At 38.1% G+C, this 17,882-nt stretch overlaps 2 protein-coding genes and 1 long non-coding RNA gene across 3 annotated transcripts; 1 reads left to right on the plus strand and 2 right to left on the minus strand.

Annotated features, from left to right (window-relative positions):
• Positions 1–100: 100 nt before the first annotated feature.
• LOC136265833 (autophagy protein 5-like) lies at positions 101–12,323 on the minus strand. Its single transcript, XM_066060772.1, has 9 exons — positions 12,138–12,323; positions 11,658–11,785; positions 8,794–8,872; positions 3,000–3,077; positions 2,021–2,105; positions 1,863–1,960; positions 1,190–1,238; positions 895–951; positions 101–296 (listed from the first exon to the last, which is right to left on the minus strand). Exons 1-9 carry the CDS (start codon positions 12,249–12,251, stop codon positions 178–180), a joined length of 807 nt encoding a protein of 268 aa, XP_065916844.1. The 5' UTR covers positions 12,252–12,323; the 3' UTR covers positions 101–177.
• On the plus strand, positions 12,094–15,742 carry LOC136265834 ((3R)-3-hydroxyacyl-CoA dehydrogenase-like). The gene is made up of 8 exons (XM_066060773.1): positions 12,094–12,381; positions 12,476–12,804; positions 13,308–13,403; positions 14,085–14,170; positions 14,217–14,301; positions 14,350–14,392; positions 15,509–15,583; positions 15,636–15,742. The coding sequence occupies exons 1-8, from the start codon at positions 12,348–12,350 to the stop codon at positions 15,650–15,652; spliced, it is 765 nt and encodes a 254-aa protein (XP_065916845.1). The 5' UTR covers positions 12,094–12,347; the 3' UTR covers positions 15,653–15,742.
• Positions 15,138–16,130, minus strand: LOC136265844 (uncharacterized). The gene is made up of 3 exons (XR_010705760.1): positions 16,000–16,130; positions 15,860–15,935; positions 15,138–15,802 (listed from the first exon to the last, which is right to left on the minus strand). It is a non-coding gene; the product is annotated as an uncharacterized lncRNA (long non-coding RNA).
• Positions 16,131–17,882: the final 1,752 nt, after the last annotated feature.

Genomic DNA, 17,882 nt, shown 5'->3' on the forward strand with positions numbered 1-17,882 from the left:
TATCATGTGTACTTAGTGATAAGCTGCACCAAACACAGCTGTACTAAGATGTCCAGCCACTGTAACGTACCTACAGCTTCACAAGAAAGACACTTGACAATTCAATTGTACAAAAAATTATATTAACAATATTAAAATACATTAAATACATAAAAAGTGTGTATGTGTGGTGTGGCTCTAGCTAGTCAACACGACAACATGTAGGAAATTGTCAGGGTAACTGAAGTGTCTGCTGAGCCACTGAAGTGATGTGTCCAGTGATGGTTGTACACCATGGATTATCACCCGACCATTACCTGTGGAGTAGAAACACACGGTAGCACTATTGAAGGTCATATACATGGAGTCTCTGTACAATAAAATTTTACTGAGTAATCAACCAAAACTAGAGATGTTATATCTACAGTTTGGAGGGTCCATTAACAGAGGTTCCAAACAAATAAAACCTAACAGTATGTACAAATAGTTATGTGGGTTGGCAAATACCACATCAGTGATACAAAATGTTGCATTCTTGCTAAGACAGCTCCGGCAGCAGTCCCGTTGTTTAACATTACCACTTTAGGTCTCCGACTGTTGCTGTCTGCTAACATACATGATTCCAGAAATGAGAGATTCACTACTAACCACATGTCGGAAACCTCTTGATGTTTTCAGAGATATGTTACTCCCCTTTCCAGGCACAAATAAAAGTCTGGATAAAAAATGTTAACCTCCCGTGCATTTAATACAGTGTGTGCAACTGCCTCACATGAAGTACTCATGCATACACAGAAAGCTCAGTCCAAAAGTGCACTACTGCACCTTGTTGGGATCAAACCCCATAGTAACTACCAGTATTGGTAACTACACATACATGTTCATATTCCAACACTCTTACTAACAACAACTCACTGAGTGTTAATGGACAATATTGTTGTATTAACTCTCTCAATGTCACCTCTGGTCCCCCTATCAACATAAGACACAGAAAATTAAAAGGTTTAACATCAACTTGGAACTGTTTGTTTTTTTGTAAGTGTGTGTGTGTGTGTGTGTGTGTGTGTGTGTGTGTGTACGTGCGTGTGTGTGTGTGTACGTGTGTGTGTATGTGTATGTGTGTGTGTACGTGTGTGTGTGTGTGTGTGTGTGTGTGTGTGTGTACGTACACGGCAGCTTGCTAATAATTAGTGCACACAACACACTTTACCTTCAGTTTGTACTGCTGACATTAATCTCTGAACTGGAAATTCATCAACCTGGATTAATAGATTACATTATGTGACTACAATAACCATATGTAGCTATTCTCAATTCCATGCAAATTTGGTGAACATCAACACCATCACCTTCGTGATAAGCATTTATATTTAAATTCCCAGTTTATCCTAACACTCTATAGCTATTAACATGGATACCATGAAGATACCATTGATCGTTTAAAAATCCTACATGACATTATATGGACAGACAGTTTGTAGAGAGATAAGTAGTTAACATAAAATCACTCACACAAACTAAATGGCAAAACACTCACAAATGCTACATGACAATAATCCTCCTATCAATCTAGCTAGCACAAGGTTGTTGAGAATTTAGAAATCCCACATAGAGATCCGATGATTCTATGACAGCTGGCACTTACAGTTGGTAGACTACCATATAGCCTAAATATTTCAAGGGGCAAATATTTCGAGGTTGAGCAATGTTGCTAAAAATAAAAGTTTAGACTACTGACCATAGTTAATACCATTAATGCAGCGCAAGTAAATAACAGAACAACATCTGAGATTGCAATAACCATCCAATGCTCAATTACACACAACACTACACACGCACGCACACGTACCCACTCGTGTATGTACCCACATGCTATCACTTACCTCATAAATAACAAATGGAATATGTTTAAATGGATCTAGGTCACCTCTGGCATTCGCCATCAATTTGTTGTTTATTGCCCAAAAGTTGTCATAGTTTTCTGTGCCACAACAATCAAAACAAAATATCACACAGATGCATGTATGGTAGTCTTGGTTACCAGTTAAATATGCTGTCCACAACTGCTCAAACTCCTGTGGTTTCAGCACTTGTATAATTTCCTTTCGATGCTTCAAACAGTCGGCCTGTGGTGGAGAGACATTCATAAACAAGTCACAAAATTTATAGACTGGGCAGCAGATCTATCTTATACTGCTATACAATCCCCAGCACCAGAGGAGGTTGATCATACATCATCAAACATCTCATAGTAGTCTCAAAGAAAAGCTTCCCATTCAAACCCGACACTTCAGTATTAAACTATTGACATAAGTATTCTAATTAACATCAGCAACTACATCCCTTTTTTTCCATTCATTTACTAAGAAACAAATGTCAGTAAATTATGCATATGTACTTCTCATGAACATGACAAAAGGACTATATTTCAAGTTCCATGTTTGGAATTGCATGGCAGCAATATAGTATAGCAGCGTAGCCCCCAAAATTGGCAATATTGTGCACTTTTTCATAAAGCCATGAAACTTTCCACATAAATAGTACTCCTCAATACATGTATTTTTAGATATAGTGCCAGCAGTTTTACACAAAAAACACTGATATTAGCTAATCACCTAGCAGGGACGTACCTATAGTGATCGGGACAAGCCACCACTCAAATAAATAGCCACCACTACCACTCAACAACCACTACAAATTCACTTTAACTTATGCAAATTAAGGTCCCACATGTCCTATCCTTATCTTCTAGACTTATCCCTGTTTCTTGTAGTCACCACTACACTAAACCTGGGTACATCCCTGCCTAGTTGGCTGAAATGTTATTTCCCTTGAGAAAAAAAGTGGACTTTTTCTTAAGTATCAGTTTAATATGAACATACTATGGTTAGGTCAATCTGTACGGGGATCCCACATGGACATGGATTGGATACAGTACAACTGATACAAGGCTAGATTTTAAATCACACTTTATGCCAATGGTGCCACTGCACCATCCATTAGACACAACAACAACAAACCTCTTTTATTCTGGACTTGAAGTGAGCTTCGACGATCTCCTTCTTTTGACAGTACATTAGTTGATCAGATGGAAAGTTCTGTAGTAACAAACATACAAGAACTTGATTGGTAGGTACTAATGTGCTTATTAACAAAAAGGTATTACAGATAACGTATGTAGTTATGACCACTAATAAAGCTGTCAACAACGTTATCATGGCAATTAACAGCAAATTAATGGCTACATACACAAATGTTTGTAATTCCACTACAGTAGATCCTTGGTTATCCGAAATTGGAAATGACTGTTCTATTAGAGTATTTTAAGTATAGGTGTATGTTCTATTAGAGTATTTCAACAGAGCTCTGTATATAAATGTATGGGCTTCAGTTCTCCAAACAATTTGCTTACCTGAACACTTTTATCATTGCCTGAGAACAAAGGGGTCCGGAAAATCGACGGTTCACTGTACAATAATTATCTCATTCAGTCTTTAATCTGTCTATCATTGACTTTTTTGTTAAGTTTAGAAATTTCTTGGTTAGATTCAGTGGCCGCTTGATATTGATGCAAGCTTTCAACTTTGTAACACTGATGGCCACACTTGTGAACAATGGTGATAGCTGTACAAAGAAGCTGTCCATTACTCAAGTACACTATAGCTACAGCCTAGCCTTCCTTAGCCATTCTCTTCGTCCTCCTGTCTCACTACTAAGTGAATTCTGGATCTGATGGATCACAAATCGTGTGATAACTAGGTGTTAGTGCCTACAAATTAACCTTATGCGGCTAATCACGAGTACGCACTATTTCCATCTGGAATTCCGGGTCATGATAAACTGTATAAACAGTTAGCTACTTTCTTTTTGATTGCAACCCCAGAATTCATACATTAAACCAGTTAAAGCATTGCGGACGCTCATGCACTATGGAAAATATAGCACTCTCAAGCCAAATATAACACTTAGCTTTACCTTGTGCTATGACCACACCTTTGTGCTATACTGCACTTGCAACTAGTATAATAACATATGCTTATTTAATATGAGGGTTAGGCATAATAGTGGTTTAGCATGAGGCAACAGGAAGAACTCTTATACTTCTTTCAGTACAGCTATTTGCTATACATAAATATGTACTTGAAGTTGGAGAGGATAAATGATCGTGTAATGACTATGTTGAACACTAACATTACAAACAGTGTACAATAAACACACAGGATCATGAATGGTTACATACTAGTCACCATGGTTACATGGTTACCATACCAAGTAACCATGGTTATGCAATATCTCACAAAACCAAGATACACTTAGATGGCTTGGTGGTTGTGATGATTGCAATTGGTGGGTTATCCGTCATCTAGCCTTTATCCTTATAAGGATATGGTACATTCAAGCAAATCAACCAAGCAGTGAATCAATCGCATATTCTTGAATGGTGGGGCTTGCCCCATTCAACTGTTGAACTGTAACTGAATTTGGAGACAAATTGCACATTAGTAGTTTTGAGACATTTTCAAGTCATTATATAGCTTGTCAAGACGAGTATGAAATTTACACAAGAGATGCATCAATCTATAAGTACCTTTCAAACCACCACTTCCAGTACTTTGTAGTTGCTTGTAGAGTATCCCACCAAATAAGACAGAAAATCTGACAAGTTGGATGAGAATGAGTGCTCATAAAGGGAAGGAGGTTGGGAGTGGTGGGGTGGGTGAAAGACAAGGCTAGGGAGACCATGACTGATGTCCAAACACGAGGTTACAGTGTTGTACTGGCTTCTCAGTGGCTGATATGCAGCAGAATCAACAAAGAAACTATTTGGCCAACTGTAACAGGTCATTCACCACTGATTTTAGTTAAGCTAGTTCCTTACTAAGGACAGAAATCACCATTCAAGCTTGCTACACCACCCAGAAAAAAGGACAGCTTTTAATTCAAAACCATAGTGTGAGGAAGCTCTAAGCCAATAGCGTGATAGTGCACATAACTACCCACTGGTGGTGTTAGTTTGATATCATGTGATGTTATTGGTCTGTACAATCTGGTCACATTAGTAGGTGTGAATGTCATCTATCAGGTCATAATATGAGTCATGTGAATAAATCCACAATCAAAATTAAAGACTTGGCGAGAATTTCAAAACATGGAGACTGACTCGCTGTTTTTCATCGCTTCATAACTAGTAAGCCGCTGTAGTTACAGTGTTCATTCAGCCATCTCCAAGTAGCCCAGTTACAAAAATCATTAAATTGAGTTCTAACATTTATGAATTTGTGGTGTTCCCACACATTATTGCCCAGAAAGTGCAACTGTTTCCCCCTCACATACTAAACGTATGGGACAACAAAATAAATTAATCTATTTAAAGTAACAATACAGCACATGTGACTGCTCTACTAGAGTATCTCAATCTTCCCATGTACTCTGAAATAAAGTGAAATACTGCAATTAGAAGAGGAAACTGTTCATTGATAAATACTTTCAAAATATATTTGTCCTTCCCTTATGTATGAATGATTGCAGGCATGCTGGGACCATGTGCAAGAGGAGAAGGCAACTAGCTAGTCAGATGTCATAGTCATGTTGGCAAGACTGCTTGCTACGGTGTTTCAATGTACAATGCCATGCAGACACTATAGTGCCAGGTATACTATAACTACTGGTGTATGATACAGTCTTGTGTTAGCTATGGTGATACACACAATGTATACTGTATCTGTTTACTGGACTACACTGCACTTAGCACACCTGTTGTATGGGGTGCACTTCAATTCTCCACTATCAATGGCAACTACTTTCCTCTGTATCACTTCCCTATTCATTAACGCAATAGCATCCAGGAGACTTGAATGATGTATGACTGGATGTAAGTGTTCCTTTCCACTTAAAGAGTTATTGCAGCTGGCTGTTTACCACTCGTGACACGTCTCAGCAAAATTCCGTTTAATTCGCACAACTTCTAATTTTTCTTCATTTTCTCAGCCTTACCTCTAGTGTCCAAGGAATGGATCACTAAATTTCAGGCTTTTGTGGTGAGTAGTTTTGGGATTATAGCATAGGAAGAGTAAGGAAATTGAGTGACTATACTGAAAATAAACTACCAGACGCTTGCATTCGCACATACCTTCTGTTTGCAGTAGTCTACAGCATTGGAATTTAGCTTAAAATCTCAAAATGGATTGAGGTATAATTTAGCCCTGTGGTCACTTGCACATGCTGTGCATACACAAAGGAGAGTTTATTGAAGAAATGACGACCATCTACCACATCATAAACAAACGCACATGACACACATTGTTGGGGCTACAGAAAAGTTTTTGAACTCTCCATGGGCAAGTGAATAAGATAGTACAGTGTATATCAATTTGAGTCTTGAGTAATGCTTCATTAAAACTTGCACATTTTTTCCTTGTAGCATGCATAATTTTTTAAATTTCGTTTTTCTCAAAGCACAACTTGTGCAAACTATGCTTTTTTGCTGAGACGGTCACATACAGGTGTATGAATAGCTAAAGCGATGTCTGGACCACTAGTACCATCAAGTCATACAAATGAGCCAGACAACAATCTGCATGGCAGGGAAATTCCTGCACAAATTTATATATCACCAAATATAAGGCTTCACTGAGCACCAATGGTACGTACCTAAAGGCTCTGGCTGTCCAAATGTGAATTGTTCAGGAGCCTATAAATATTGCATCTATATACAAAGCAGCTAGACAACGGATAACCTCTACAGGAGTTAAGTTGTCCCACCTCAAGTCACCATGCATGCCTGTATTATGTAAACATGTATTCCCTGAAAGTTCTATGCAGGTTAAAGCATTTAGTTGGATATATCACAACTATGGAGGCAACGTGATTATTCAGACACTATTCTCTATCACCTTTGGGCCAACCTCATTAATCAGGTGGGACAGGTCAGTTTGTACATTGGGGATTATTAGGCATGTTTCACTTATCACAGGTGAGAAAAGGACATACAACATCAACTCCAAACACCATGAATATTTGGTTCTACAATTCTGTTGTAAGTCAGTAGTACATCATAGGCCAAACCACAGATCTAATGGCAACTCATTTCCAGTGTTCACTTAAAGCCAAGGAAGATCCACTTAGCACAGCAATCAACTTACAGTATGTACTTTAAAACATCATATTACCTTTGTTGAACTTTTCTTGTACAAAGCCAGCCTCTAGCAAAGCCAACATGAGAGGTAGTGTGGTTCACAGTGTTAACGAGTGTTAAAAATTAACCAGTGGACTAACACCCTACTCTAAACTCCAAGTGGAAAAGTTGTTGCAATGGTTACTAGGTCATGTGATTAAACAGAATGATAGTGATACTACAAACAGTTGATTGTTCAGTTTGTCCACATGAAGACCAAACATACAATGTCACAATTATGAAAATGTGACCCGCTGAGCAAAATCCTGAGACACATCACATTGTAATACATGGGGTAAAAAAGTGTGTGCTACAAAAATAAATTTAAATCGCTTCAGTTAAATAGTAAAACAATACTCGAATTCTGTATTACCAATGAATCGAATTTGCCTCTTCATGGAGAGGAAGAATATTACTTTGTTTCACTAAGCAATCGTGAGTTATGTGTGTTTGTTAATGTTGTGGTAAAATGTAACTTCATTGTTGCCGTCTCCAAACCTGAACAGCTGTTTTGCTTGAAAGCACGGGTAGATATACGTAGGCAAAAAAAACTGTATCCTGATGAATGTCCCAGTTCATGGTGAACATAACAAGACAGGTTCCAGTTCCATAGCCTGTTGCACTTGTGACATAATTGTGATTGATTAAATGATCACCTGTAATATATAGTCACTGTGCAATCGATTGTTTTGCTCTTCCTGCTGTCTATTACTAAATTATTCACCAGATAAGGCTGAAATTGTAACAGCTCATTGGTTTTTTCTTGCTAGACAAAAGAGTCATACAACGAAGTTTGAGAAAACACAAACTAATCAAATTTTCACTCAGTGGGTCAGTACACAGGTAACCAGTTGTAGCAGATGGTGCAAGACCAGAGGAGGGTTGGATACACATTGTCAAACATCTCATGTGATCTCAAAGATAAGTTCAACCCGTTCAACCATAATATCGATATAACGCATACAATGAATTATGGTATTTCATAGCCACCCAACACTGTACACATCCTTCTTGCGGGTGTGATAAAAGGACATCATATTGACGTTGCTAATTTCAAACACTATATTTGGTTGCACAATTACATGCAATATGTCACAGGACTACAACACATGACCAACCTCCAACTTAACTGTTTGAATTGAATGGTATGATTTCCATTGGCTACTTTCAAAAAAGTGCATGTGAATGTCTTGGTTAACCAAATGGAAATTGACTATCATATATAGTTCTTGTGAAGTAATCACAGAAAATAAGTATACTGGTAAAATTTTCACTATCAACCACAAAGCCATAATGTAAGTCGTCTTCTTTACAATACTACACCACTTTAAAAGGGATAACTAAACATACTCGATGCTCATTATGGCATACTTGGCATTGCATAATCATATCTTGCACAGTGACACCATTTTAGTGAAGTCTACAAATAAAGAACTCCTCTATAATAAAATAACCAATTCCATACATTACACCTCTAAACTTTTATATCTAAAATGGAACAAAATTCTCAGCCTTACAGTGTCTGTTACGGAGAAGTTCTACATGTTACAGTACCTGTGTGGTTGCTATGAAACTGGCAGTTGACAACTTGACAAACAGGTATCTCATACAGGTTATACCAGTTTTACATTTCTGATTACCTTGTAATGGACTGTGATGGTCCAGAGTTGTAGACTACCAGATGACACCAAATCATAGTGAACACCAACTGGATAATGCCTGTAGTAAATACAATGTATGAACACAAAGTGCAGCATGAAAAGAATACATGAAATGTAATGGAGTGTGTGCACCTGTCCTGTGAACTGTGTACACATCTATGTGTATAACTTATAGAGCTGCAAAATAATACTCTTAATGTGTGTACAATAGCAACTAAGACAAGTGGTGCCAGTGTATATGAAATATACTACTAACATGTGTACATAAGTAAATGCCAACTGACCATGTCTTACATAATGGTGAAGGTCTAGGTGGGACTTTAGGTACCACACCTTCACCTGTGAGACATGGTACAGTGTCCTGTGGGTTACTAGTTCTGTCCCAGCGGGGTTTGCTTATGCTAACTCTAGAAGTCTACCAACAGCCGGATCAGCTAAAATATCGGCAACTGATATGGCAATATTTACCAATATCGGTACAGAACAGCAGGAGGACCGATATCGCTACCGATATCTATTTGTATGGATCATATATTGGGTTTCATGTGGCGGTTTAGTGCCAGGGGCTTATTGTTCACTCTGGCTATAGCACTACTCTATGAGAAGCCATACAAATACATGCAAGCATTTATTGCTGGAAAAATTATCACAGTCTTTAGAAATGAAGCAGTTATATAGCATCTTTGTAATAAAAAGAAGTAACCATGGTCTCATTATGAAGAAGTGACCTTTTAGACTTCATACGTGAACATTACAGCAATGATAGTACCTAAACGACTGTCAACAATGAAGAGGAGAAAAACATCAGAGTTGCCATGATAACACCTCAAGCTTGGAATTTACTAGCATAGTTGCAGATTTAGGATTTTAAAAGTGGCTTGTGACTAGATAGAGAATAAATAATAAGGCACTTAATGATATGCCTTGAGAAAATTTTGAGATTATAGAAGCTCTAAGATTGGGTTTTTAGCAACTTCAGTAACAATCACTGTAATTTTAGTTTAAGCTGTGAAATATGCTAACTAACAGTAGGGTGAAAGTTCTGTTTAAGTTGTATTCAACACTATATTGGAGTGTTTTGATTATAAAGGAGGTTTTAAAAGCTACAATGAAAGTAATTGAAATGGCGTGCTACTGAAATACAGTGGTGTGATAAATTGTCAGCGTATATAGCTACAATAAAGCTATATTGTTTGACAGCCACTAAGCTAAATTCAACAGAGGTTTCTGTTAAAACCACAGAAATGCACCTTGGGGTTCTTGCAGATCCAGTCACAAATATTAGCTAAAAACCAGCTTCACAATATCATCCTGGCGCCTTGGCAGTATTGGTTAGGTATAATGAAGCCCAAAAGTGCCTCAGAATGACCCCTAATGTTTCCAGGAATCTTGCTGTACCAGCTTTCTCACAAGCCAATAAAATATAGAAATATCCCTTCACAGGAATATACATAAATTTTTTGTGGGTGTTTAAATTGTCTGAATTGCAAAATAGAAACCCAAGCTACTACCACAGGCAGAGTATAGCAATGAATACATGCACATATTGTTGTAGAGTAGGTAAATGCACATTGTTTACTTAACCCTTAAACCCGCAGCTGTTTTTTATAACGCAAGCACTGAAAACGCATAATCCAGTAAACTGGATCGCATGCATGCCTTGTAAAACTAAACCGTATAACACAAAAACCGTTAAAGCTATCTAAGAATGACAAACACCATCTTACTCACCATTAACTAATGGTCCCATACTTCGTCACATTCATCCAATCCAGAGATACTCGCTTCACTTTGAAAGAGTACAAGAACTATCCCTCCATCTTCCTTCTTCACATAACGATGTACAAAGGGCCATAACTCGGCCATACTTTGTCGTATCGACTTTTGCTTGGTGTCATGTTACTCCTCACGTGATGCTGATTCGGTTGATACATAGGTATCATGTGATAACATCACCGTCAGACAAGCACAGTGGCGATACAAACGTGGAAGGACTGAAAATGATTCAGCATATCATAGTGGGTGAGTTTCTTGTTTGCATGTTGAAAGTTTATACACAGGTAGATAGCTTACTCCTTGCCAATTAATAAAATCTGTTTTTCGAAGCAATCAGATAAACGCTTCATGAGATGTGCTTGTTTGTAACCGCCTATGTAGATTGGCAAAAGTATTGTGTGTTTTCAATTCATTTTTTTATCAGATCCAGTTTTCTGGATTATGCGGGTTTAAGGATAACTGTAATGCAAATATCGGATCATCTATCAGTTATCGGCTTCTTTTGGTGGCATCAACATTGGATATCGGTACAGCAAAAATCTATATTGGTACACCTCTAGCTAAATTATAGCATCCATGTACATAGTTAAATGCACAGGTCTCTAGTAGCTGAATTGATTTGTGCGTGTGCGCGCTTGCGTGTGAGAGAGAGCACCCATTGATGTTGCAGATGGGTAGGCTGTTTCCCCAGCTGACAGGTCCCTATTTAACAACTAGACTGGAGCAATGTGAGTAAAGTTTCTTGCTTAAGGAACACACAACACCACATACACACAGAAGAACCGACTATAAGATGACCTCCCCAGCCCCCATAGAAGCTGCCTATCCACCTAGCCAAGTAGAAACTTTGAATCAGGGCCACCTCCAATATGGAAAGGCCCTGGACAATAGCAGAGGCTGGATACATTGATCTGGTCCAATTTGTAGCCCCATATTGTACTACACATAAAAAAGTATAGACAAGGTATTGATCACTTATTGCCTGCCGGCCAACGATTGGTCTCCACCACATGGCCAGGGATAAGGACAGGGACACACAAAGATGTATAGCACACTATAGCACATACCACTTCAATGGTTTTCCCTGGTACTCCAGCCATAACTGATCATCCTCCGACCCTGATATCGCATGTTGGAACTGTCTGTTTAGTTTATCGTATGCCAGCGGGAAGTAACTAATTCTTGGCAGCAACATCTAATGGAAATACTTCTCATAACATCCAGTACAAGTACACTACCAAAATACAACATCATAACTAACAACAGTACAAGGTATTTGATTGTATAAGTAAGGCGTCTACCCAACATGTAAAATACATCATAGGTATAGTGGACGTTTTAACAATCGAGTTGGAAAGTCTTTGAAGTCAATTACACAATGGTCAATGCTTTGGTGGTCATTAAACTGGGGAAGTACCAATATTATCCGCCCACACACTAAACCATGTTATCCTCGCTATAATACATAAAGCCGATTATCACTCAACCTGGCTACTCTACACAATGGACAATTATACGATGTACGGGCTCGCGTCGTATACACTCACGTAAACTGGCTCTGGTAGTTCTCTGCCTAAAGAGTGATCTACTTCGTTTTCGTCCAACACGAACGACACAGCTACCTTCCCTTCCCAAACCTCCCGCCGCATTATTTCCTCCATGTCCGCTGAGTTAGGGCGTGGTGGTCATTATTTGGGATTAAAGTATGAACCGATTTGCTCCGTGTAACATCCGTGTTTTCCTGTGACCTCTTCAGCATGTCTCTTATACGTAGACTAGCAGTAATAACAGGTAAGCATACTATATAATTGTCTGATAGTATTAGAATTTTGGATGCGGTAGTTATGTGTCTTTTTTCTTTTGTGCACGTGATCAACATGCACAGGTGGTGGGAGTGGCATAGGACGTGCCACATGTCAAATAATGGCCAGAGAGGGTGCGTCTGTAGCTGTAGTTGATGTGGATGAGTCAGCAGCTAAAGAAACAGCTGAACTATGCAAACAGTCATGTCCTAAACCAGACGAAGCACAATTCCACAGTTACAGTGTGTCCGTAGCAAACTCTAAAGCAGTTAATGATATGATGAAGGAGGTGAAGGGTCAGTTCTCCCAGCCACTAAGTATAGTGGTAAATGGAGCTGGAATTATCAGAGATAAAATGTTGTGGAAGATGACAGAGGAACATTTTGAAGAAGTCATTGATGTTAACTTGAAGGTGACTCATGTAATGACACGTTTAACCTCATTGTAATATGCACTGTTGACAACTTGGGAAAATAGAGTAAAATCTGCTCCATGCTGGTTACCTATATGCTAAAATCCCTTGACTTTGATAAGCTGGTGGCTGGTTATTAATTTTTAGTTTGTTTAGAGAGGTAGCCTTTCCTTCACCAATATGATGCATACAAACATACACTCACATCAATAGCTAGAAAATATGGTGGTGTATCACTGCACACACATAGTTATGGTATTCACATATTAGTACATTATTCTCATGTACCAGGGTCCAGCCATGTAAAACAATTAGTAGATTGATGTGTGCAACAATAACTTTTGGATTTGAATTTACAAACATTAGCATATGCACACAAGAGGTGCTACTACATTTTTCTACAGTATTGTATAACACTAGAGCTGCACACACTAGAGCTGCACACACTAGAGCTGCACACACTAGAGCTGCACACAATTGCTGTACTCTCATACATAACACAGGGTACGTTTCTGGTCAGTCAGGCAGCAGTGAAACAGATGATGCAGGACGGGTGTAAGAATGGATCAATTGTTAACATCTCCAGTATATCAGCCAAGGTTGGTATATGTTAGTGTCTGTCACTCTACTGTGTACTGTACATATGTGAGTGTGACCTGATCTTTATGTGTATGCAATGACTGTTGAGTCGCCTAGCTGAATTAGTCAACAAGGCTTGGTTCTAGTAATAAAGTTACAACAAAAATGGTCAGTGTACCAGTACAATTTTATTTATTTAGAGATGGGATTTCAATTTTACCAGCTCCTTACACTATAGCCATTTTGTTTTTTGACATTATTCAAAAGATGATTATCATCCCTATTTGATTGTCCAAGCAAATGTGGGGTAAGGGTATTCATATTATTGAAAAGTTGTTTGTACAAAGCACAGAAACACAATTTTCTTACGTATCATTTGATAAGAGTACTAGCTATACAGTTGTTCTAATAGAACATGAACCCTTATTCAAAATAATTATTCTAATTGAGTAATCATTTCGTGTGTTCAGATAATATTCATTAAGGCTAATTGACATTCAGATAACTGACTCTCCTGTTCACTGTACTATCTATTAAATGACCAGTGAGATTCTTCTGTGCAGTTTGAAAATGCACTTACCTTTCTTTGATTGATTTCACATTCTATGCCTTGTGGTACTTATGCAGTCCAAGTACAACCAACACATAATACACTATATTATATGACTGTAATACTGTCATCTCATCACGTGATCCCACAGCATGGTAACATTGGCCAGTCCAACTACTCAGCCTCTAAGGGAGGGGTGATCTCAATGACGAAGACCTTCGCACTGGAGCTAGCCAGGTACAGAGTCCACATGTTGTCTTTTACATGTTATTTTGCTGAGCAGTCATGGGATAAGATGTAATGCTATATTACCCGGCTTCATCAAAACTCCAATGACCGGTAAAGTGCCGAGTGAAATATTGGATAAGGTGCACAGTGAGTGTAGTTGTGACTGGAGTAATATTGTCTCCTTGCAGATCATTGAAATGGTTCCAATAGGAAGAATTGCAAACCCTGAAGGTGTGTGTGCGTGCGTGCGTTGGTGTGTGTGTGTGTGTGTGTGTGTGTGTGTGTGTGTGTGTGTGTGTGTGTGTGTGTGTGTGCCATGGGTGCTTGAGCACCCATAAATATTTCCAGTGGCATAACTAATGAGTGTCAGCACACTGTACTATATCATTACTGAAAAGATTGAGATACTCTAATAGAGCAGTCAATGACTGTAATAAAGCAGTCACACTCACGACCTTTTTTTGTTGTTGTTGTTGATCTTCAGCTTTACCACTGGGCACCCATTAGCTAAATATCTTCCTACGCCCCTGTGAATCCTGCATACAGTGGTCTCTCCATTATCCGGCCATCGATTATCCGAATGTTCTACTATCCATGTTGTTGAAGTGACTGTTCTATTAGAGTATTTTAACTGAGGTCTGTATAAAAATGTATGGACTTTTTTATCCAAACTTTTCCATTATCCAAACACACCTAGGGCCCTACGAGTTCAGATAATGGAGGGACCACTGTACATGTGGTTTGCACAATAAAATACAAAGGGTGAAATTATGCATGCTATAGAAAAGGTTATGTTTAATCAAAGTGTTACTCACAGGAGCAAGTTTCAAATCAATTGTTTACCTATTGATGGATAGCTTGTTTTTTGTTCCTGCAGCCTAAACAGCATACATGTTACGAACATTCATACAACAATGTTGCCATCATTCCTTCAGTTAAAACATTTTCATAGTAAGTGAATTCAGTGCTACAACTACGGTACGGATATATTTGTGTATTTGGCAATTCATGGATAATGCTTTGAGCCATGTCCCAACTTTGTAGACCAATGTACATGTAAGTTATGGCCTCAAATTTAGGGTCCGTAGTTTATTTCAGTATAGTTGATTTCTTTGCTCTTCCTACTGTCTCTATTGTAATAATTTAAGACTGTCTCACCACAGTGGGTCAAAACTTTGGTAACCCATTCTTTGGCAACAAAACAAAATTCAGAAATGATACAAAGCTTGCAGGTTTTGTTGAGATGGTCACATATGTATGCGTGTATTCATAGTCAGACCTTCAGTGCTGGTCACTGTAAAGTGCTAATAATAAATAGTGATGATGTGTCTATACCGTGCTCTATAGAGGTTGGTGAGGTGATCACATTCTTGGCATCAGATAAGGCTAGTTACATCACTGGGACCACAATAGAGATCACAGGTTGGTGTGGATCACATGATTATCACCTGTATCATGTGATCTGTTGTTGTAGGAGGATTATGGATGTGACAGTTGTAGGATGCTATAGTGTATTATAGTAAACTATTACCATTATAATAACCTGAATGACTACCAGAAAAGTTTTCAATTGCAGTGAAACTTCATTTATCCGAACTCCTGGGGACCACCTGGTATTAAGATAACCAAATGTCCGTAACTCTGAAGTCATCATAAAACAAATGCATATGAAAGTAAAATCTTTAGTAGAATACTCACTGATCTCATTTCTGTGTTTGGTTAATGATAGGTAACTGGTATTTGAATGACAGAGGTCCAACTCTGATACAGTACACTGCAAAAAATAACAAGCCACAAATGAGACAATTAGTAAATAAAACAATTGCAGATACACATACTTCACATTTATACTGGACCATCCTCCATTAACCTGTGAGGGGAACATGTGATGATCACATGCAATTAGGACTCCTAACCATGTGACACCTGATCCTTTTTGATCCTCTGTAACAAAACCACTTCATTTATGTGGTCATGGTTTTGATATTACGTATAAAAAAAACATGTTCTATGTGACTTCAGCATTATCTCAAGTAGCTAGTATGCAACTTGATAATACTAGCCAGTACTGAAAACTGTACAAATATCTAGAACTACTATATGTATATATTATGTTTATTGGAATTGGCACACATGATCCACATCGCAAAAATAGTGTTCCAATACTACCTATATGAACCGTCTTTAGTCAGTATTGAAACAACTAATTCAAAAAAATCCCTATAGCGAGAGAAAATGGATCACAAATCTATAAATTACTCCAATGTTATTTAGTATTATATTGAGGCCTGAGGTCTGATTTTATCTGAGCATAGGTAAAATTAGTCCAACACCAAAACATAGACAGAACATATACAGGCAGTATTTGTATACAAATTATACTATGCCATGAATTCTTAATTCACCATTTTCATTTTTCAATACCACTATTAGCTGGGCTCTTGTGATTAACACTTCCACATATCCTATCAGCAGCTGCATCAGTATTATAAGTGTAATTCTAATTTCTATACAACATACCGTGCATGAATTCTTTACTTTTTTCTTTTACCATTGATTTCTCACTATTAAGTGATCATGAGCTCCTATGCTTACCACAATTTCTTTTCCTCTGGTTTCTGCTGTGCCTGCATCATCAGCATAATTCAGATACAATGCGAGCCACTATTTAAATGATTATAATTCAAGGTTGTGGAGGTTGACCAGTGTAGAGAACCTCTGGCAGCAGAGAGTCTGGGGGTTGTGTGGTAGCCATTTGTATAATGTTAATATTCACCAACATTAATAATTCATCTTGACACCAACTCTCCAGCCTAAAGTACTTGATGCTTGTTCGCCCAATATTAGAATATGCCTGTGTAGCCTGGTCACCATACCATCAGTGTAATGTACAGGCAATAGAAATGGTACAAAGACATGCTGCCAGATATGCAAAAAAACAAGTTTGATAGGTATGCAAGCGTATCGGAAATGATTAGTATACTGGGATGGCCCACTTTAGAAGCAGACATAACACCTTGGGAGATCTTATGATGTATAAAATTATGAACAACTTGGTAGATGTGCCTACTGATACAAATCTGTTTACCATCAACGTTACAGCAGCTAAGAGGACATACTGAGAAACTTCAACAGCTACCCTGTAGAGTGAATGTATACCCCTATTCCTTTTTTCCACAAGTGATCAAATTATGGAATACTCTACTCCAGTACCTGATAAGTTCACTGGATTTACAAACTTTCAAAGAGAGACTTTACAATCTACACTATTATCACACGTACGGCAATACTCATATCTGAGTTTGTACATTAATGAAAATAAATGAATAAATAAACAAGTTACACCATATAGATATAGCCATTATACATAAAAACAGTACCAGCTATAGGACTAAGTACAGACTACAGAGAAGTGGAGAAGGCTTGCCTAGACTAGCTGTTATTTTAAATTGAGTCACATGGCACTTTGACTGCACTATTAGAGTATTTGACCACTTTATAACCCTAAGATTGGGCATAATTAGCTACCGTACAGCTGAAAAGCTGCTCACAATTAGCAAATAGCAATATGCAAATATGAATGTACCATCTCAATCCTTCCACTACCCGTAGGCTACAATATGTCTTAATAGTAAATAGTCACATTCTACATTTAATTAATACAAGGGGGTGTAGTCAGACTTTTGGTGATGCTACACATCTAGCTATAGCTAGGTAATGT

Source organism: Dysidea avara, chromosome 9 (genome assembly GCF_963678975.1).
Source record: "Dysidea avara chromosome 9, odDysAvar1.4, whole genome shotgun sequence".
Taxonomy (NCBI): domain Eukaryota; kingdom Metazoa; phylum Porifera; class Demospongiae; order Dictyoceratida; family Dysideidae; genus Dysidea; species Dysidea avara.